Here is a 20,560-nt window from a genome sequence, read left to right on the forward strand (position 1 = left end):
CCATTCCATTCCATCCCTCTCTCATGCCTGTTCTTAAACTCAACTACCATGAATTATTGTATTTGAATTAAAGCACTGACAGTCTGTGAGTCATGCAAAGAATCTGTTCGCGCTATCTGATTCCACTCAGGTTCTTCTCTCCACTCCCTAGCCGTACACTTTTCCATATGCCCAAACGAAGTCTGTGAAATGCTGCAATTTACCGAATTAAGTAAGACGTATTATTCCTGCTTTGATCTCCATATTAAAATTTTACAGCCAAGAACTTTTTAGAAACTAATTTTCTCGACATGAATGGCGGTCAGAGCACCTCATCTCTAGTTTCCTATAGAGTGGACAGAAAATGTTTAAATTAATTACATCAATTATTTCTGCCACCTATCGCTGCGGAGTAAATATTCGTAGTAAACGACGCTAATAATTACGCAGACACTTAGACCCCATTCCCATAAACACACCTTTGGTCTACGTGGATTGACCCAACTCTGCGGGGTTTCCTGCTAAGTGCAATCAGTTTAATTGAATGCCACACCTCTTGCTTTTACCTTGTTCTTATAATCACCAGCTTTTCTGTATTCTTCTTAACGTCAGCAGAGGGAGAGGATAATTTGTTAAGATGATGAGACTTAGCGAGAGTTCCCGCAGAGTTGAACCGATCCACGTAGGCCGAATTGTCTATGGGAAAGGTCTCTTACATCCTGGATTATAAAAACGACTCCAACTGTCCACCAGCGTTTACTAGCTCACCATCAAACTGGACTTAAGCAACAGTCACGTTGGCAGAAAACTCCTGTGAACTAACAGATTCGCGGGTCATATATTGCCAACCCACTTGAAACCTTACCGTCTAATCCCCGCGAGGAATCCATAATTGTCTATTAGGGAATTATGCAGCAAGCTTTCAAGTGGTTCGGTCATATTTTATCCGTGATCTGTTAGTCCGCGGATCAACTTGTTATGAATGCACCTTTACTTTAGCTGCTGCTTGTGGAAGTGATTGTTGAAACTTTATGTAGCAATGTTATTTTAAAATTTCGACGGCGTTTATCGTACATCATATTGCTGTGGAAAGATTACGTTGACAAAAGAGCAGAGTATACACAAAGAACAGGGGCGCGTTTGCTTGGTTTACAAATGAAGTAGGTAAATCTTTTTTATTATTGTAGCTATATGAGCTATATGAGCACAATTTGAAGGGGGATTTGAAGGGGGGCGCGAATGCAAACCCGCTGAACGCGGGCGAACGGTGCTAACGAACGAGGGCGAACGGTGCTATTTAATTGGCACGGTTTAGAACTATGATTCAGCTAGACAAAATTCTAATTTCAGGAGGAGACCGTTGGTGTGGTTTTTTTTAGAAATCGGAGGGGAGGGGGTCAGGACCCCCCTAATCCCCTAAATCCGCCGTTGATACTACATATTTCCATTTTTTATCAGGCAACTACAAATATTTAGATATAATCTCACAAGATGAATTTGAAAAGGGGGCTTTATACCACAGTCATTCACTAATAAGTTGATTAATCAATTTATTAAATCAATTCTCAAAATTATTAATCATTTATTTATCCACTAATTGCTAAATTTTTGATAATTGTTAATTACATAACCCATTACAATCAAAATTAAGAAATAAATCGATAGACTTAAACATCTGGCCCATTTCTATCCCGAAATTTCACTAAATTCCCTCCTTAGCTCTTTGCGTAGTGTTGATTACAGTCGAAGAGATTTAATTACTGCAAATCTACTCGTTTGTTACTTGGTCTCCTCTGGATAGTTTCCGAAAAAATTAGGAAATCAATCCACAACTTTTCCAAAGTGTTGCCAAGAGACGAACGGAACCAAACACATGACCTTTTGGGTGAAGGTAATAAAAGATAACTTAAAACTAGGCTACAATCCAATTTTCTCACAGTGATCGAATACACGGACCCTCAGTTTTTGTTACAACCGTACTCGTGCAGTCTGTTTTTCACAAAACAAATTCAGTTTTTTACAATTTCTAAATAAGTAGGGTCTACCTTGAATCATTCACATCGTTTAATATTTGAGAAGGAAATATCGCCATCAGACTCTTTTATTTCAGAGGTCTTATTTGATTTTTATGGAGTATGAAATATCAAAAACCAAAATCCTGCATCCGCCACTACATTTTAATATTTCTCTTCCTTTCGGACACTGCCGATGCAACTTTTGCCATGCTGGGCGCCGGGGCTTCTCGCCTGCGAAAATGTTACATTTAACGCTCACTTACGGTTGTCAACCTGTCCTAGAACATAATGTTTTTCTCTCTTAATAAAAAATGTTCTAAATCTGTTATGGGACATTATGAAGGACTTCTCAAAAAACAGTTCTCGAACTGTAACATTCATCACAGAACAACATAGGAACTGTAAAAAAAAAAAAAAAAAAAAAAAAAAAAATACACCAAATGTTCTAGAATAGATTGAGAACCGTAAGTGAACGTTAAATGAGATAAACGGTTTCTTGGAAAATTGTAAACGCCGTTGTCGCTCTGATTGGTCAGTTTCTTGAGAAGCTATCACTCAGCGCTGTGTATAAATTCACACGCAGCTGCCTTTGCCGCGTTGGGCAAGGAAAGGAGTGGCTTTAATCAATTTTTGTTGTATTTTGAGGACATAAGATACTCGCAAACAATTCCCATATCAAAAAGGCCAGTAAGGAGCTAGGTAGGTTGAATGTGACTTGAGGATTACTGTTAGTGTTACCAAGAGGCCTCCTTCACCAAAGCCTCGTACAGTATTTGATCACTAAGTGCAGGTCAGATTTCTTGCCGTTCAAAGTTGTCTTTTGTCAGTTTTTACGTTAGGAGGGCTCTTTTGGGTCAATTTTGAATCAACCTTGAAATTAGGAAGCCGTTTACATCCCATAAGGATGTAGTTGGCTGTTGGCCACGGGGAAATCCTGTCGGCAACGGACCTGCCGCTATTTTTGGTAAAATGTGATTGTCGGAAGTGAAGTCTGATGCCGGAATGGACTAGACGAACTAACTCTATGTGCGGTTTCATTGCAATTGATATCTCAGTCTGTGGCATTCGAAGCTGACGTTTTTTAAAAATTTCATTCAGAGCTCAGATGGACAATAGGGCTTTTGCAGCTAGATGACTAGATGCTGACTTCTTTGTTTACTGTAGAGCTTGCTTTCCAGTATTCTTTTTTTTTTTTTTTTTAGCTATTCACCTGGTTTCAATAGATCTACTGACAAAAAAGTTGTTGAAGCGGATGATGGAATCGGAGGAAAAGGCAAAACTTAATTGAAAGATATTCAGGAAGCACTCAGATAATCTATCTGAACAAATTTTAAACACATGGTATGTCTCATTTTATTTCAACAAAATGAATGAGAGAATAAGTACCAATTAGAAAGGCACTCAGAGAGCACAGACCTGCCCTGGCCACTCAATATTCATTTATATTAACTGTTTATTAACTAGTTAATCAATAAAGTTAATATCTAACTTTTCATTATAATTATTATTTATCATTAGTTATTAAAATTACACATTTCATTCCAGCTTCAAGTACCAAGTGGTCATCAATGAAGCCTTTGGAAATTATTTGGGTAATGTGAATTTGTCTGTATAGTAGCCATTTTCTTTAATTTTTGATTTTTTCCTTCACAAATGAAGTTCACCAATTTCCATCTCCATATTAAAATGAGAAACTCGGATCACATAAACTGGTTTATTGATAATATTTTGAGCAGCTTTGGCTATGAAGTACCTTGGTGATTATGGGTAAATTGTTGACATTTCCCCCCAAAAAAATTCATCTATACAGAGGTAAAAGACTCCTAGTAGTCCAGGAATTTGGTGAAAAATTGTGCATTTTTTACCTACAAGCATGAAATATGGCACACTTATGGACAATGAAATTCTAACCATATTTGAATATATGGGCATGTCTGAAAATTCCAAAATGGCCGTCAAATCCAAGATGGCCGCCAAAATACCTTTTTAAAATTAAAACTTTAAGTACATAGTCTTCTAATAACTTAAAATATCATATAAAGGTTAAAATCCTTCAGGTGTAAATCCTTCATGGTATAAATCCTTCAGGTGTATAAAATCCAAAATGGCCGCCAAAAGTAAAAAAGCAGGCCATTTATTCAAGATACCCATTAGAATGGTGAATTAATCATGCACTTAAAACTACAAGCAAAACGTTTGGCACATTTGTGGAAAATGAAATTCTGAGCAAGTTTGGATGTATGGACATGTTCGAAAATTTAAAAATGGCCGCCAAATCCAAGATGGCCTACAAAAATACAGCTTCTACTTAAATCTTCAAGTATATAGTCTTTAAATGGCTTAAATATCATATAAAGGTTAAAAACACCACAGTATGAATTCAGCATCCATATCTGCTTCTTTAGGTGCATTAAATCCAAAATGGCCGCCAATAGTAAAAAGCACTCTACTAATCCAAGATATCCAGCATAGTGGTGAATTCATCAAAAACTACAAGCATGGCATTTGGCACAGTTGTAAAACGGGATTCCAAGCACTTTTGGATATATGGGCATGACTAAAAATTCCAATATATGGCCCCCAAATCCAATATGGCCGCCACACATACCCGTTTAAATTAAAACTTCAAGTATATAATCCTATAATAGCTTAAGATAACATTTTATGGTTAAACAAAACTATGGTATGCATGAAGCATCAATATTTGCTTCTTTAGGTGTATAGAAATCCAAAATGGCCCCCAAAAATTAGAAAACAGACAACTCACAGCAGCAGTATGGTGAATTCATCATGCATTTAAAACTACAAGCATGAAAATTGGCACAATTGTAGAGAACAGGATGTTAAGCAATTTTTTTATATAGGGACATGTCTGAAAATTCTAATATGGCCACTAAAACCCTTTGAAAGTATAAATTCTATGTCATAATCTGACTTATAACAATTTTTAATCTTTTTTCGTTTGAAAACAGAGCTCAGTTTAGATGAATTATCAAAAACCGCTCCTTTAGTTATATTAAGATCCAAATGACCATAAAAAGTGGAACAGGACTCCTTTTGGTCCAGTTGTGACACCACATGCAGCAATTATGTAAATGCCAAGGATATGAAAATGTCAAGGTATTTTCACAAATAAGTTTTCAAGTGGGTGTTGCACATTTTATGGGCGATCAACCTATTACTTTAGTAAATGGACAATATCTCAACAGAGGATAACAGCTAGCTACACCGAAATTTCTACTTATTTGGTTAAATAATTTTCATTCATTAATGTGTGCCTAGCTTTAGTTGTGTTTCCCTCTGCTTTCCTAGAATTTGCCTAAAGCTATAGCTTCTACATGTAATCCACTTTCCCCAACAAAATACCAAGAGGCATTGGTCATTTTTAACACCAGAAAGCATCAGTTTACATGCATGAGGGGCAATAGGAATATGAAAGTGTGGTAGGGCATATAAGTACATGTAGGCTACTAGTGTGAACCCATATAGGACCAGTCTTCCAGTGCTTCTGACTCCCCTCACCACAGTTAGCAATTGCACACATAATTACAAACAAATGTGGTAGGAGCTACCTGCAAAAGGTAAGTTTTGTTATCTGGGTAAGTGAATACTCCACATGGCTTCATTCTGGATTGTCCCACAGAGTCAATGATGCCGGAAATCTTGATGAATTTTTACCTTTCAAAGTCCATATTGCAGTAATTTCTTTATATGTATTAACTTTCTGAAACATTTTAATTCTTTTGTTATCATGTTCAGTTATTTGAAAGTATAAGTTTGTAACTAAACAAGTCGCCAAATGATCAAATGAAAACCAAAGTTTGGCGCCTACCAGTACTTCTTTTTAGTGCACGAAGTTTGAAGCCTGCAATGCAACTCTTGGATACAGCACGTATCAACACCTGCCCTCTGTTTGGGGTATTTCTTTGCTCATAAATTTTCACTAAATTCTCGGTAGCCATTACTGCAAATGTACTAAATCCATTTCTTGAAATTAGAAGCTTTTCTAATTTACTTTTGAAGCACAAGATAACATCATAAGATTACCAAGTGCAAATGTGCTCCTGCTTTTAGTACTTTACCAATGCACTACACCAAATTGTTGAGACCTGTATGTTTGATTAGCTGTCATTTTTGTTATATTTGTGAGCATTTGATGAAGCGCCATGCACTGAGCTAGCTGAAGAATCATAACCAACAGATAAAATTGGTACACATGTATACCCCAAGCTTTTTTTTTATATTTGCCTCTTTGAGGCTAAGTTATTTTTGTGTTTCTTTCACATTTTATGGATTTTGCACGATACTTTTTTTTCTTAGAAAGGGGGAGTTGCCCATGAATGCCATATAAGTAGATCACTAACTGGGAATTGATCTAAATGAGAATCTAAAGCAAAAAGCCAAACTACTTATTTTGGTTTAGCAAAAAAAGGACTGTTTTCAGTACATAATAAATGTATCATGCTTGATGCTTTTTTACAAACTCTGTAGAATAGCTCCTGCACAAGTAGGAATATGCTGATTATACAGGTAGTTGCAAAGCCCACGTGCCTTTTCACGATTGATTACAATTCAATACTTGTGGCCCACTGACTTTTGGAGGCCATTTTGGAATTTTAAAACCTAAAATGGCAGATACTGATGCTACATACATACTGTGGTATTTTCTAACCATTAGATGATATTTTCATCAAAGACTATACAAATAACTTTCACCTTGAAAGGGTATTTTGGGGGCCATATTGAAATTGACTGCCATATTGGAATTTTCAGACATGCCCCTATATCCAATGTTGCTTAGAATCATGTTCTCCAGAACTGTGCCAATTTTTATGCTTGTAATTGTAAGTGCTTGATGATTTCACAAAACTACTGCATACTTTGAGTAAGTAGACTGCTTATTTTACTTTTGGAGGCCATTTTGGAATTCTATACACCTGTAGAAGCAGATATTGATAATTCATTCATAGCATGATATTTTCCAGCTATAAAATAATATTTTAAACCATTATAGGACTATATATTAGAGGTTTTCATTGAAAAGAGTATTTGTGGTGGCCATATTGGATTTGGCGGCCATATTGGAATTTCCAGACATGCCCATATATCCAAAATTGCTTAGATTTCATTCTCTACCACTGTGCCAAATTTCATGCTTGTAGGTAAAAAATGCACAATTCAGCCTTTTTTCTGCACCAAATTCTTGGACTATAGCATGATTTTTAAAGCATATAAATGTTGCTTCATGCGTCTAATCTAGAACAAAACTGTTCAACTTGATGTCAGTATAACAATTTGGAGTGTGTCATGAGTGCATAACTGTGTTTGTCATATATTGATTGCAAAGATTTTTCATTATTTCAGTGTCTACTATATAATTTTTATTTTGCTGTTTTAATCCATGACACAGCATGTGGTAAGTAACAGTCTGTCTCTCTCTCCCTCTCCATTATTATTGTTTAACCTATTGTATTTGTTTATCTATTTCCAAGACAACAACAATGCTAAATCAAAGTAAAAAAGTAAACTTTAAAGTAGCAAGTGAAGAAATGTGTAATTTAGCACTACCATGGTTCCTGTTATGAAAAAACTGAATATATTCTTTTATAACTTGCAGCTGGAATTTGCCCAGAGCCCCGTTTAGAAAATGGCTACATCACTAACCCCCAATCCGTTTACCCTCATGGGACATATATAAACATAAGACCAAATCAAGGATACTGGTTGGCGGTTGGGAGACTTGCTTCATACTGCAATAATAATGTTTGGACTAGGCTACCAACCTTTACAGGTACCATATATATATGCTATTTGTCATATAGTCATATTTTTCATACAAATTCTGCAAAGCTACTAACCTTTTCCAATTCAGACCTACAAAACTATAAAACCCCTCCTTCATTTAAATTTTAAATGACTGACAAGTATTGTAGAACTTAGTCTGAATTTAAGTACAATAACATATTTAATTGTGGAGAGCAATGATTTGTGAGAAGGACAAAATTGCTTTTTTCCTGAAGTAAAATTCATTTTAGCAGGTAAATATATATTTGTTGAGTACCTTTATATTAAAAATTGTTGAGAATAAATTCGGTAAACAACCTAACACAGATACAAAATTCTTAGTTTAAATGTTATATAATGATTATGTACTTTTCAGTACTGCCATGTGTCACACCCCAGCCATTTGCTAATGGTGGCATAGTAACCCGAGGACCCTACGTTCGTAATCAAACTGTACTGGCTCGGTGTGCACCTGGCTATGTGGCTGAGAATGGTCTGCAGAATGTTAATGTCACATGTTATATTAATGGAACCTGGGATCCCATGCCTCTCTGTTCAGGTACTGTTGTTGAAAGTGCAAAACTTTGATTTTTATAATTTTGGAAATTGAAATTTGGAAGTCGTTAAGAATACTGTTTTTATATTATAAAGGTAGGTGTACCAGCTTATAATAAACCCCTATCCCTCAGGAATTACCAACCATCCTGTTGCTCTGCTCCATGTTTGACTGCAATATGCAGGTATGGACCCGATAACAGGCCTTTGACAGAAGCTACACCATCCTACACGGTACAAATGGAACATTCATGCCTGTTTCAAAGCCATTACCTGCATGTGTCAATTGTTACCATAACTACATATACCCCTTCCTTTATAAAACTCACATTAAAATGAATGTCCACAGTTATTATGGTACTAATTTAAAAACTGGTGGTGCTCTTAATATAACATAAATATAAAACATGTTGTGCACTATTTTTTATTTTTTTATTTATTGGTTGTTGCTCATTTAAGACTGCTTTTATGTTACTACATCTATACCAGTTTAAACACATTTTATATGTCTGTCCTAATGACAGTTTTGCTGCCTGGTTTCTATTAATTAAGAAATTCTGAAACTGAGGCTTAGTGCTCCCTTCAATTTTTTTTTCAAGTTAGGGTATTTCATACAAAAACCTCACTGTTATTTGACATCCCTATGTGTTTCTCTTTGTAGCACTACAAGATCTTTCCGGTAGGTACGCAATTCTCAGGTAAAGAGTCTATATTTTAAGGAGTATGTGTGACATCCATGTGCCTGTCTGTCAGTGCATATTTGTCTGTCTGTACTAGCAAAACTATTAAGTTTTACTCATGTTGATATCTTTCATGACTGTAAGGATTAACACCCAGATGGTGCCAGAATTCTATGTTAAAGGAAAGACCTGGGTCAGAACAGTGTCAGTGATTTATACTTCGGTAATTCAGCAAGGGTCAACAATCAAAACCATGAATAAAGGTGTGTTTAATAAAGATGAGATATGTTCAGGATTTAAAAGAAAGAGTCATATAATTTTTTCATCATAAATGATGTACTTCTTAGGATAGAAAAATAAATAATAAATAGAATGTTTGTCTATTTCAGCCACATATCGCTGTGGAGTGAACCCTAACGAAGTAATAATGATAGTAAAAAATAACAATAACTACCAGGATGCTTACATACCTGGCTATAAAGATGATGGGAGTTGCCAACCAGATTTTAGTATGACGCCAGGAGGCTGGACACATGTTGCATTTCGACTAGCAGAAGGAACATGTGGAATGGTGACAAAACCAGTAAGTGATGCCTATTTTTCCATACAGGTTTTTTGTCCTCAAAATTTTGGGGGTCCCACTAGCTTTGATGGCATGAATCCATCAGTGAATACATTCTTTCACCATATCCCTACTTTATCTCAATTTATTTCTGGTGTTCTTTATCAAGCTCAAAAATCATACATTAAAAAAATCTAGCACCTAAAACTAAGGAAAATTAACAGTTTATATAACTGAAGTGTGAATATCAGTTAAACCATACTTTCTCTGTTTAAATATGTGTAAAAAAATTGCTGGTTTTTAAGGCTATGACAGATGGAAACTACAAAGGGTAATACATTTTCAGAATGGTTTAAAAACATGGAGTGTTTTAGCCACATACAGCCTTGTCATAGAGCAACACACTGATGTTGAATTCACCACAGATCCAGGGTGCAATTTCACTGCAGAAGAGACAGAATTTGTAGAACTAACATCAGTTCGTGTGCAGAACATGTATGTACAATTAAATTTTATTGTTATAGATAAATTTTGTTTTAATTAAGTGATACTCTTGATTATAAAAGAATGTACAGATGTTTGTATATGGGCCAATATGCCAGTTGAAATTCAAATTCCAGCAGATTTGTAGTCAGCCTAGGAAAGTAACATATATTTAATATTTTACGTCTGCCTATAGTAATATATGTGTTGCTTTATCACATTTGATAATTTTCTCATGGTTATGTACGTCGTACATTTAGTAGCTTTGCTGTAGTTAATTTTTTTGCTAAACAGAGCTTACATGTTTTCTTGGCATTGGTTTCTTGGTACTGAAGGGACTCTGGTTTTCTGTATATTTATTCTTTCCATTTGTCATTGCTCCTTGAAAAGTTTAAAAGTGCGATTTCATTTTTATTTAGGATTCTTGCATGGACAAACTACACATCTCTTAATAAATAATTAAAGTAACTCAAATTAAGCTTCCTTCAACAAGAAACATACACTTTGAATTCTTCATGAATAAACCCAAAACATCCATAAGTATCTTACCCATTCATTTCATCTACTTTCACATTAATTACAACTGAGACCCTCAGATAGACACATTGTACTAGTTAGGTCAGTTCAACTGTTTGGGAATTCTTGCTAAGTGCATTCATTGGAATCAGCCTAATTGTCTGACATGCCTCTTTCAGCAATTTGGGGGTAATTAAGCCAGGAACACATGAAAGTAATTACCCCTGATCAAGCTGCTCAAGGAGGCGTGTCATTAAGTAAAGCAGAATGCACTTATTGAGAGTCCCCCCCCCCAGGGTTGGACCGCCCCAACTAGTACCCTATGTCTATCTGAATGCTCCCTGAGACAAGCTGTGGTTTTTGTTTTCAAGTACTTTCCTGTATCTTAAATTATATCAGCTCTCGTGGTGGAGATAGATTTATACTGGAAACGGGACCATCTCTTAGGTAATGATGTTTACTAGTGGTAATTTAGTTGTCTCGTCTAGTATTAATGGACACTGTTCTTGAGGTATTGTTGAAAGTGTTTTATAAGAGTTTGAAAAATGAATAAGTGCATGTGTGTAAAATGTGTGTACAAGAGTGACATCAAGAGTGCATGATAAGATAAAAGCAAAACAGCAGGGAAAAATAACAATGAAATAGTATTCTCTAGTACATGTTCTATAATTGGAAATGGCATGTCCCTGCCATTTGATTTACCTGGCATTTTATCAGTTTTTTCCATAACTTTGAAAAATTATTAATTTTTTTATAACAGCACCTTCCAACAAGGAGTTGCTAATATAGCAGGAGAAACTGTAACTATGGTAATGAAAAAAGCAAGCGATGGGAATGACACCAAAAGTTGCTACCTTGGCGAAGAGGTTCTGCTTGCCATGACCCTGACAGAATCAGACAGTAATCAAGCCCATTCATAAGGCCATTTAAAAAATAAAGCAATACATACATTTTTTATTTAACATCCTTTTACAAATTTCTGTATTGTTTGATCTCAATGAAATCCATCCATAAGGCTATTATGAGCTTTCCTTGGATACCTCAAATACTGAGTTTTTATTTTGAATAAATGCAGTTTAAATATTTAAACCTTTGCATGTTTTATTCTTAATATGCAAATAAATCACAAGAATTACCTGCTCTGCTGTAAAGTGAGAGTGCCATTACAAGTGAAAATGAAATTTTGCCTGATGTTTTTTTTGCAGCTGCCTGGGGGATCAAAGTTTATCAGTGTATTGTAAAACCAACAAGAGATTCACCAAATAATGAAACATTTGTTCTTTTGAATGATGAAGGGCAAGTTTATTGAATTAAATGAGCGGCAACTTTATGAAACTCTACAAGTAAAAATTGTAAAATGGTTTTATTCTTTAAGTTATTTTAATATTGAAAAATATTCAAAATTCTTTAAGTTATTACCGGTAAATATTCAAATGTTTTCTTGGAAGTAATTTCAAGTTGTTTAGCAACAGGTAAACAAATATTCCCATTTTTCATATTTCTGTAAAAGTTTGTGGCTGAAATATCAATGTTATGTCTAATATTTTTACAGCTGTCCTGATGATGGGCAATTCATAGATGCCCCATTTCACGGCCAGCTGGGCCAAGGAAAAACTATTGAAAGTGGTTCATTCAAGTGTTTCAAATTTCCAGAAAAAGAAACACTATATTTCAACTGTGAGATTGGATTTTGCACCTCACAACATCAAAGGTGTTATCTGGTAAATTCTTACTTGAATGCATTTATAACATTAAGCGTTATTATCATCAAATAATTTGGCAATCTGTGGAGAATTGGATATATTAAATACATATGTAAAGACATATTGGCATAGTCAGATAAAATTACTGAATGATGAAAATAAGATAAATTCTGACTATATGACATTATACCAGTTGTCAAGAGTATAACCATTAATCATTAGCTTTCTGAAATGGACAGTTGTAGCCAATGGACAGTTGTAGCCTTGGCTACGAGTTATAGCCAAGGCAAATGGAAAAATTATCACAGAATAATTCACCCAGTTTTGCTCTAGTTTAAAGACTCAGAAATTTAATTTGTGAAAATGACATTTGCATTGTTTTACATAAGATATTTGAATGTCTGTCCTTAAATCATTATCAAATGCACAATATTGAGTTTATATGTAACTTTTTTCAGGGTCCTGACAGCTGTCCATTCCATGAGAAAAGGATTTCTTTAGCTGACAGGAAAAAGAGATGGGTGACCAAGGAAAACGTGCATTTTGCTATTAGCTTACAAGTTTCTGTCACCAAAAATCCTAGCATAAATGTTTTCAGTAACAATGAAGGTAATAAGAGACTTATGCACACTATCAGGTGCCTTGTAATCTAATTTTTCCCAATTCTCAAGTATAAAAATTAAGTTAAATGCGTCTTCTTTGTAACTTTTTAATAAATGAAATGTTACAAATCTTTCAGGGACCATATTTTAAAAGACAGATGGTCTTCTGTGAAAATAACTAAAGTATTTTTTATTACAGAAAAAATGACGGTTAGACCAAAATCCAGAATGTCAACAATTTTCACAGTGTCAACTATTGCCGTGGTGTGTCTCATTCTAACAGCAGGAATCATTATCATCATCGTCATACCTCTACGAAAGTGTAGAATTTTGCCAGCCATTAAAAACAGATGTTCCAATACAGCAATCTCAGGGTCATTGCTATAGCAAAACTGTTCAAATTCAAGTCCTAGAACTCTCCCAATATATAATGTGAATTAATGGTCTTTCTAGAGAAAAATATTATTATTATGATTAAAGTTATTATTTATCATCATTATTATCAAGATATCCACCATGGGCTCATTTAAAATGGGACGTTCCCTTTGTGCTAATCAAAATGCTGTAGCATCCTTGAGGACTACGAATGTATTGTATGCAGCACCAGTCCTGGGAGAAATTTTCCAGTTCATGTCAAAACTTCTCTGGTCTTCATGTCTATAGTGTATCTGATACCGCACATAATTGTGAATTAAATGATTGACTTGCATACACCATTGTATAAATTGTGACACAGAAGCACAGACATGTTACAGAGCACAGAATGCACCCCCCCCCCCCCCCCTTGTTAACCTGGCAGTTTTATAAAGGGATGACCAACAATTGTTAATTTTTTTCCTATCTTTAAATTGCTTGAAAAATGAGAACAAACACAAAAGTTAGTATGTAGCACCATCTATGATGTATTGCATTTATGTGAGATGTTTGAAAATAAATAATCGCTTATGTTAAGTCTTGGCAAATGACAAGAACAAGTAAAACTGAGGATATGATGACATAAAATACAGCTTCCACTTAATAATAACATGTACTTTTTTATGTGCTATTTTCTAGAAAATAATTCCTAGTGAAATTATGATATTACTGATGAACTCTTTTGAAATAATATTATTTTACAACTTGCAAAATGACTGCCATAAACAAATGTGAACAATTTTATAGCATACATCACTGTCCAGCTGTGTGAAAAATGCCAAAGCAACTTGCTGATAACATGGTCACATAATTTCTATAAGAACAAGTACAAAACCATATGATTGAGCAAGAAAATGGCTTTGACTATAAGCCATAAACCTCAGACTGACTGAATTAAATATCTGTTCAGGGATGTATGTCAAACTTTTCCATCAAAATGGCAAGTTTTAGAATTGACAGCCAGTATGTACCAATTATACTTATCCCGAGCAGTTTTTGCCAGCTGTTAAAGGAAACATTTGCAAACAAGGTACTAATCAGACAAAGGCTGCTACAAGTTAATTATGTGATTAAGACACATTTGACTTCAAAATCACTCAATGTTAGACTTTTATGTAGCTAAAATGTACCCTCTCCTGGAAATTTCAGCACTTTAATCACCAATATATAGCCATATTCAGAACTACTGACAAAACATAAGCTTGTTATGGTGTTCCAATCTTCTAGATTTTGAGGCACTCTTGCTATGAAGATGGAGACTGGTAAATTTCACCCATTACAGCAAAAAGTAAGAATTAAAAAAAAAATCAAAAATGTATTCAAAGATTCTAATTTTCCAGGTATAGGATAGATTATATTTTGAAAATAAGGGAAAGCACCTTTTTTTTCTTTTGCTACATCAAGGCCTGACATGCATTGTCTTTGTTTTTTGGGGCACAAGTTGTATGGCATTTGGTTTAATAGTAGCTTAGCCATCCATTCAATTATTTAACATGGAACCTGTCACATGGGCTGAACTGATATACATTGGAATGAATGTATGTGACCTCCAACACTTAATCTTTGTTCTTCTGTCAGAGACTCTTCATCTGGGCCATGAGATCTTCTAGACTCTGCTCTGATGTTTCAACTGAAGCAGAATCATCCTAGAAAAATAATTCAATATCACGTTACGTATGAAAAAACAAATCATATCTTCTCCCTTATGCGTGTACACCATCTCTACTTGTTTCTTATACAACTCAAATAGAGTCGACATGCCAAAAGATAAACCACATCAATTACTTGGTCAGACAAAAAAAAAAAAAAAAAAGCTGTAAAACCCCATTTTTTTTCAAATTTCTGGTTGAGGCAGTCACGTAAGATGCATAACTATTCATATGAGTGGTGGAAACAACCAAGGGTTATATATAGCACAGAAGGAAACGGAAAATATCTGTTCATATACCGCTTTTTTGGGAAGTATGAGACAATGCCCTTTGGTATTTCTTTAAGTTTTGCTATTTGACACTATGGTTTACGGACAAAGATTTGACTTCATATGTAACATTAAAAATAATTTAAATCACAGTAAACTAATATCATGCTGATGATACTTCCAATCAGATAATGTAAACTCCACTAATTAAAGTGACGTGTTTATTTATATTAAAAAAATATTTAATTTTTTTTTTAATCCACTTCATGGTGTAATGAGGACTGAAAGGGGTTAAAACATTACCTTTGTTTCTTTGACTGGCTTTGTGTATGCCACTGTGACTCCTGATACCAAGCTTGGCTTTTCTCCCTCAGCAGCATTCAATTCCTCCTCTGTTGTCTCTGACACTAGCTCTATTCCTACAGAATTTTAGACAGCAGTGGCTAAAGATTTTTCCATTCCATACACAAAGCAAATAAATAAATAACAATAATCAATAATCAATAAATAATACACATGTGAAAAGTAATAAAAAGAAAAAAGTTTAAAATATTTAGTTTTTGCTGGAATCTGCTATTTACTTTGTTAAAATATTATTTGTAAAAATTAATATTTTTTATTACTTTATAAACTAAAATGTTTCAAAAAAAAAAAAAATTACCCCAATCATTTTCTTGATGCACTATTTTCTCCTCCTCTTGCTCTTTCACTTCAGGTTTCGGCTTTGCAGCTTCGCGTTTCTGAAAGAAGAGAAGCTGCACATTAATTACACTTCAACTTAGTACATCAGTTTATGAGAATGTGTGGGATGCCTAATTTATCAGAAAATTCATGAAAACAAAAAGGATGATCCTGCATAAATGCTACTAAAGTGGTCCTTAAATGGCCATACCCTGTCTTAATAGTGTCGTCAACAAAAAGGATTATGTTTTCATATAGAGTCTGTATAGGAAAAATATAATTGGCACTATCTGTACACCTCACCTGGTATTCTACTTGTTGCTTCCTGCAGTGGTTGTCATCACAGTTAGGGTTTGGCATCATGGACATGGTGGGAAAGAAGTCTTGGAGGGCATTATAGCCAAGGTAATGAGTTACATTGCCAAAACCCAGGAGATATCTGAAACATTTGATGTGTCAAGTAATTATAACATGTTACGGGTCTTGTGCTGAGCTGAAAAAGTGGGATGTATTAAACTTGAAACAATGATTTAATAAGTTTTTATGTTTCATAATTGTGGTATACCAACAAACGCAGAGGTTTGTTCTTTGCAAAATTTCATCATAATCAGGCAATACAATCTGTGTGAGAAATATTTTTTTTCTTCACAAGAGAAGGTACAAGGATGCAGAGGTTGGTTCTTTTTAAAAGTGGGAAAAATAACTTATTCAAGGGAAGGTCTACCACAAAAAGCACAAAGAATAAGTATCAATTCCCAGTGTGCTCTGCAAGGCTGGGTCACTAAGACATGATAAGAAACAGCTACTCAATCCTACAAGTTATATACTCCTATTATAATTTGCTCTGACTGTAAAAAAATCACTGCTACATGTACAATGGTGTATCTGGAAACAATAAAATATTACAGAACAAAAGCCTTGGTCTCTAAATCTTTACCAGCTATAATCCCTAGTAAAAAAATCTTGGCGTATTTAAATATAAAGTTTGAAGCTTGGCCACATGATAAGCATTACATTTTACTACTTACTTTAGAGTGTTTTGAACAAGGAATCCAGCTACAATGCCCATTGTTGTAGGCAGGCTTGCAGCACACACACCCTCACGCTTTAATGTTTTCTCGTCTTGGTTTGTAGCAACTATAAGGGGTGGGGCACACTGAAGACAAAACAAAAATTCTAAAATTAATTGTAAAATTGGCATGTGGTAACTATGTGGATTAACCTTATGTTGAATTATTTTAAAAGCTTGTGGCTCACAACAAGCAGTTAGATAGAAGGGCTTGCAGGTATCTAAAACTTTTTTACTTTTATAACAGTGTCTTAGTCAGCAAGTGCTTTAGCATTTCTTCCTACTTTACAACCAACAACATTCATACTCTTTCAATAACTTCAAACAAACCATGAAAATAAAATGTACATGGTAAATCATACACTGCAATAAACTTTATGCTTAATCATTAACAGATATCCTGTATGTGTTTTCAGTAAAGCCCATTCAATATGAAGCCTGAATTTCACTCATTCTATGTATTCAGTATTTCAGACTTACTGCAAAGCAGGCAGTGGCTCCTGGCTGTATAAACTGTATGTGCCCTGACACTGCATTCTCACTTACTCCTGACTCAAACCAATGCTGGCCAAGTTCATTACAAGCCTAAAAATACATAACCCCACACTGTATCTACTTATGTATTTGACCAGACAAATAACATAAAAAAATGAAATATCATCATAAAAGTTCTTTATTTACTTGCTATGTTACAACACAAGGCTTACATAATAAATTAATGAATGCAAGAATAAATGAGTAAATGAATGAACAAACCAAAAATAAAATAAAAAATTAATAAATAATCCGGTTAGGCAAGAATTCACAGTGTAAAAGAGTCCTTACTGTATTGATAGTCATCCTGGCTTCAAAATTGTCCACACAGCTAAGAACCAAGTCCACTGGCATTTTGTCCTTTAGCCCACCATACCTAATAACAGAGAGATTCATTCCAATTATTGATTAAATCTAACACTGTAAAATAATTATTGTAATATTCTTGTGGTAATCCTTTCGATGAACATTTTCAATTTGTTCAAATTTTGAATACCTTTTGAAACTCATTCTACTTGTTTACATGTATTTAATTACATTCAGACTTGGATCCATTTCACATAATTTGCAGAAGGTTTTACAAATATCTCAAATGCTTACTTGACTCTGTCCATGAAGTGTTGGAAATTTTCAACTGTTGTGATGTTATAATTATAAGTTTCAAATTCTACATCTGGATTTATGTCCCTGTAATATGAGAATGTATTTTTTCATCATTTCTTATGATAGAACTTAAAATATAACATTCATGGATAAAAATATCTAAAATTAAGAAAATGTAATAAGAATCAAGAGAAAAAAGTAAGAGCAGCAATGAAATATTATGCAAAAAGGAAAAGATTACATAAGCAAAAATCTTTACACTGGCAGATCTGATCCAAAGCAAATTTACACCTTTTCCCACTTTTAGTCAAATTTTTAAGTTTTAACTTATCATTTAAAAATGACAGAACAAAGCACATTACCTGTAACAGCATCATGCCAGATGATGAATTAATCATTCATCTGATCCAATGTTTACTTTTATTTCAATCTATCATTTAATCATGGATATTTAGGTGCTGGTATATCTGTTAGTTTTTTTTATCTACAAACTCTTGCTGTATGCTACATTTTAATCAAAACAAATCATTTAAGACTGATTACCTCAGAGTTTTCTCTGCAGCTTCCACTTTGCTCATTCCTGCCTGGTGAGGCTGGAAAAACAGTCTGTTCATGTTGGCCAGCTCAACTTTGTCATAATCAAACAGCAGCAACTATGAAAGAAATTGAAACTTTGCAAATGAAAATGTAAATATTAACTACAGAAAATTTTCACATTCAAATTACGACCTCAATAATACATAATATATGCATTTTGTCCAATACTGTGCCTCCAAAAAAACCTTAAAATAATAATAGTTCTAATAAAAAACAGAATTTTAAGTTTTGGACTTTGATGGTTAACAGATTTCAAAGTCAGTACAAACAAATTCTGCAAAATAATAATAAAAAGTATACTCTGAAATGTACATAATACTGAAAAAAAAAAAAAAAAAAAAAAAAACATTTTACATGTACAACTTACCTTTCCTATTCCACATCTTGTCAACATCTCAGCCGTGACACTCCCTACTCCACCAATACCAACTACAGCTACAGTGAACTCTCTTATGCGCTAAAACAAATTTAGATTAATATATATATATATATATATATATATATATATATATATATATATATATATATATATATATATATATATATATTCCTCAGTGTCATCTCTCCTGCTGCAAAGTGCAATGTTTACCAAAATTGTTACTTTAAAAAATGATCCTTAGCTTCAAGGACCAGTTTTAAATCAGAACTAAAATTAAAAATTGGATTTACCATTTTAATTTTTTACAAAACCAAATGTAAAAAGTTTACTCCTACTCAAGATACAGGAGTAATGGTCCATTCAAAGAAAATATTCCACCTGTGTGATGAGAAGTACAAAACTACTAATTTTTTAGAACAATATGCACTATAGTATTGGACTACATGTACTGGTACTGCAGATTTAGCCTGGACTGAGGGTAACTGAACATTTGATTCTTCTTTAGTTATATAAATTCTTTAGTTATATATATATGACTTGACTTTTGTGTAACTGTTACTGTGCTGAGACTTTTATGAAAATCCTTGGTGAATTAATGCTGTTGCCTAGTGCAAGACAAGGGCTCTGAATGGGTTTCACGGCAAATTTATCTAAATTAGTGCATTTTACTTCACAAACTGAAACGTGTGAATATCTAACAATGTTTTACATGGACCTAATTGTATCTTATTCTAATGTACTAGTAAGTAAAAAACGGTTTATTTATGATAAAGATTTTTTCATGATTGTCCACATGAGTACATACCTCATAATTGTCCACTATTCCCATTCTCTTCAATGCCATCAATCGACTAAGAGTATAAAAAGTGGTATTACTACACATACAGTATACTTGCCTCAGTTTTCAGCCTTACGTGCCATGTACTAAACACTTGCAGTTAGTACCTAGCAGTTATCTTTAAGGCCAAAAACTTGGGCAAAATATTTAAATATTTAAGCAAAAACAAACTTCATAAATTATTATAATAATAAAATTAATAATCATAAGTACCCCTCCCTTTGAAAGAATAAAGCATCTTTCACTTTTTCTAAAACTGAGACAAAATTACTTATAAGCACCTGCTAAAGATGCACTACATTGCAAATATAAAAGACTATGTTCGCCCAAAAAATTTTGCACACAAGTTCAGTTTACCTGTAGGGATTGGAGTCAACGACTTCGGAACTCATTTGCTGTATTTTACCTCTAGCACCAACTTTTCCTTTCACCTGTGCTAGTTCATGTTCAAGTTCCGCTATACGAGCCTTCAGCTCATCTGCACTGGCCATACTGTAAACTTTAGACTGCTTTCCGTGCAAATGTTGTGTCATAAAACAGTAAAATAAGTCTACAGCTGGTACTTTCTGTTGATGAAATGTTTGACCGGAAGCTGAACGTGTACGTGGGAAGCAACTGGCATCTGTTACCTTCTGCACGTACAATTCA

The 20,560-nt window shown here is 34.1% G+C and overlaps 2 protein-coding genes across 3 annotated transcripts; one reads left to right on the top strand and one right to left on the bottom strand.

Moving 5' to 3' along the window:
* Nucleotides 1-2,529: 2,529 nt before the first annotated feature.
* On the top strand, nt 2,530-13,830 carry LOC106168630 (uncharacterized). 2 transcript variants are annotated; one of them, XM_013547773.2, is made up of 15 exons: nt 2,530-2,693; nt 3,197-3,335; nt 3,540-3,586; nt 7,359-7,410; nt 7,612-7,785; nt 8,155-8,337; nt 8,995-9,012; nt 9,403-9,596; nt 9,922-10,070; nt 10,974-11,021; nt 11,335-11,474; nt 11,780-11,870; nt 12,127-12,295; nt 12,736-12,886; nt 13,079-13,830. In XM_013547773.2, exons 3-15 carry the CDS (start codon nt 3,563-3,565, stop codon nt 13,264-13,266), a joined length of 1,581 nt encoding a protein of 526 aa, XP_013403227.1. In that variant the 5' UTR covers nt 2,530-2,693; nt 3,197-3,335; nt 3,540-3,562; the 3' UTR covers nt 13,267-13,830. The 2 variants fall into 2 exon arrangements, with proteins under 2 accessions (XP_013403227.1, XP_086861075.1); XM_087004949.1 differs by lacking the exon at nt 3,197-3,335 and having other exon boundaries at nt 2,572-2,693.
* Nucleotides 13,758-20,528, bottom strand: LOC106165947 (ubiquitin-like modifier-activating enzyme 5). The gene is made up of 12 exons (XM_087004955.1): nt 20,270-20,528; nt 19,880-19,925; nt 19,063-19,152; nt 18,642-18,751; nt 18,096-18,182; nt 17,787-17,871; nt 17,442-17,546; nt 16,921-17,048; nt 16,196-16,331; nt 15,873-15,951; nt 15,515-15,630; nt 13,758-14,939 (listed from the first exon to the last, which is right to left on the bottom strand). The coding sequence occupies exons 1-12, from the start codon at nt 20,443-20,445 to the stop codon at nt 14,868-14,870; spliced, it is 1,230 nt and encodes a 409-aa protein (XP_086861081.1). The 5' UTR covers nt 20,446-20,528; the 3' UTR covers nt 13,758-14,867.
* Between the last annotated feature and the right edge of the window lie 32 nt (nt 20,529-20,560).

The sequence above is a fragment of the Lingula anatina genome, chromosome 2 (genome assembly GCF_051362555.1).
Source record: "Lingula anatina isolate TDL-2025a chromosome 2, LinAna3.0, whole genome shotgun sequence".
Taxonomy (NCBI): Eukaryota; Metazoa; Brachiopoda; class Lingulata; order Lingulida; family Lingulidae; genus Lingula; species Lingula anatina.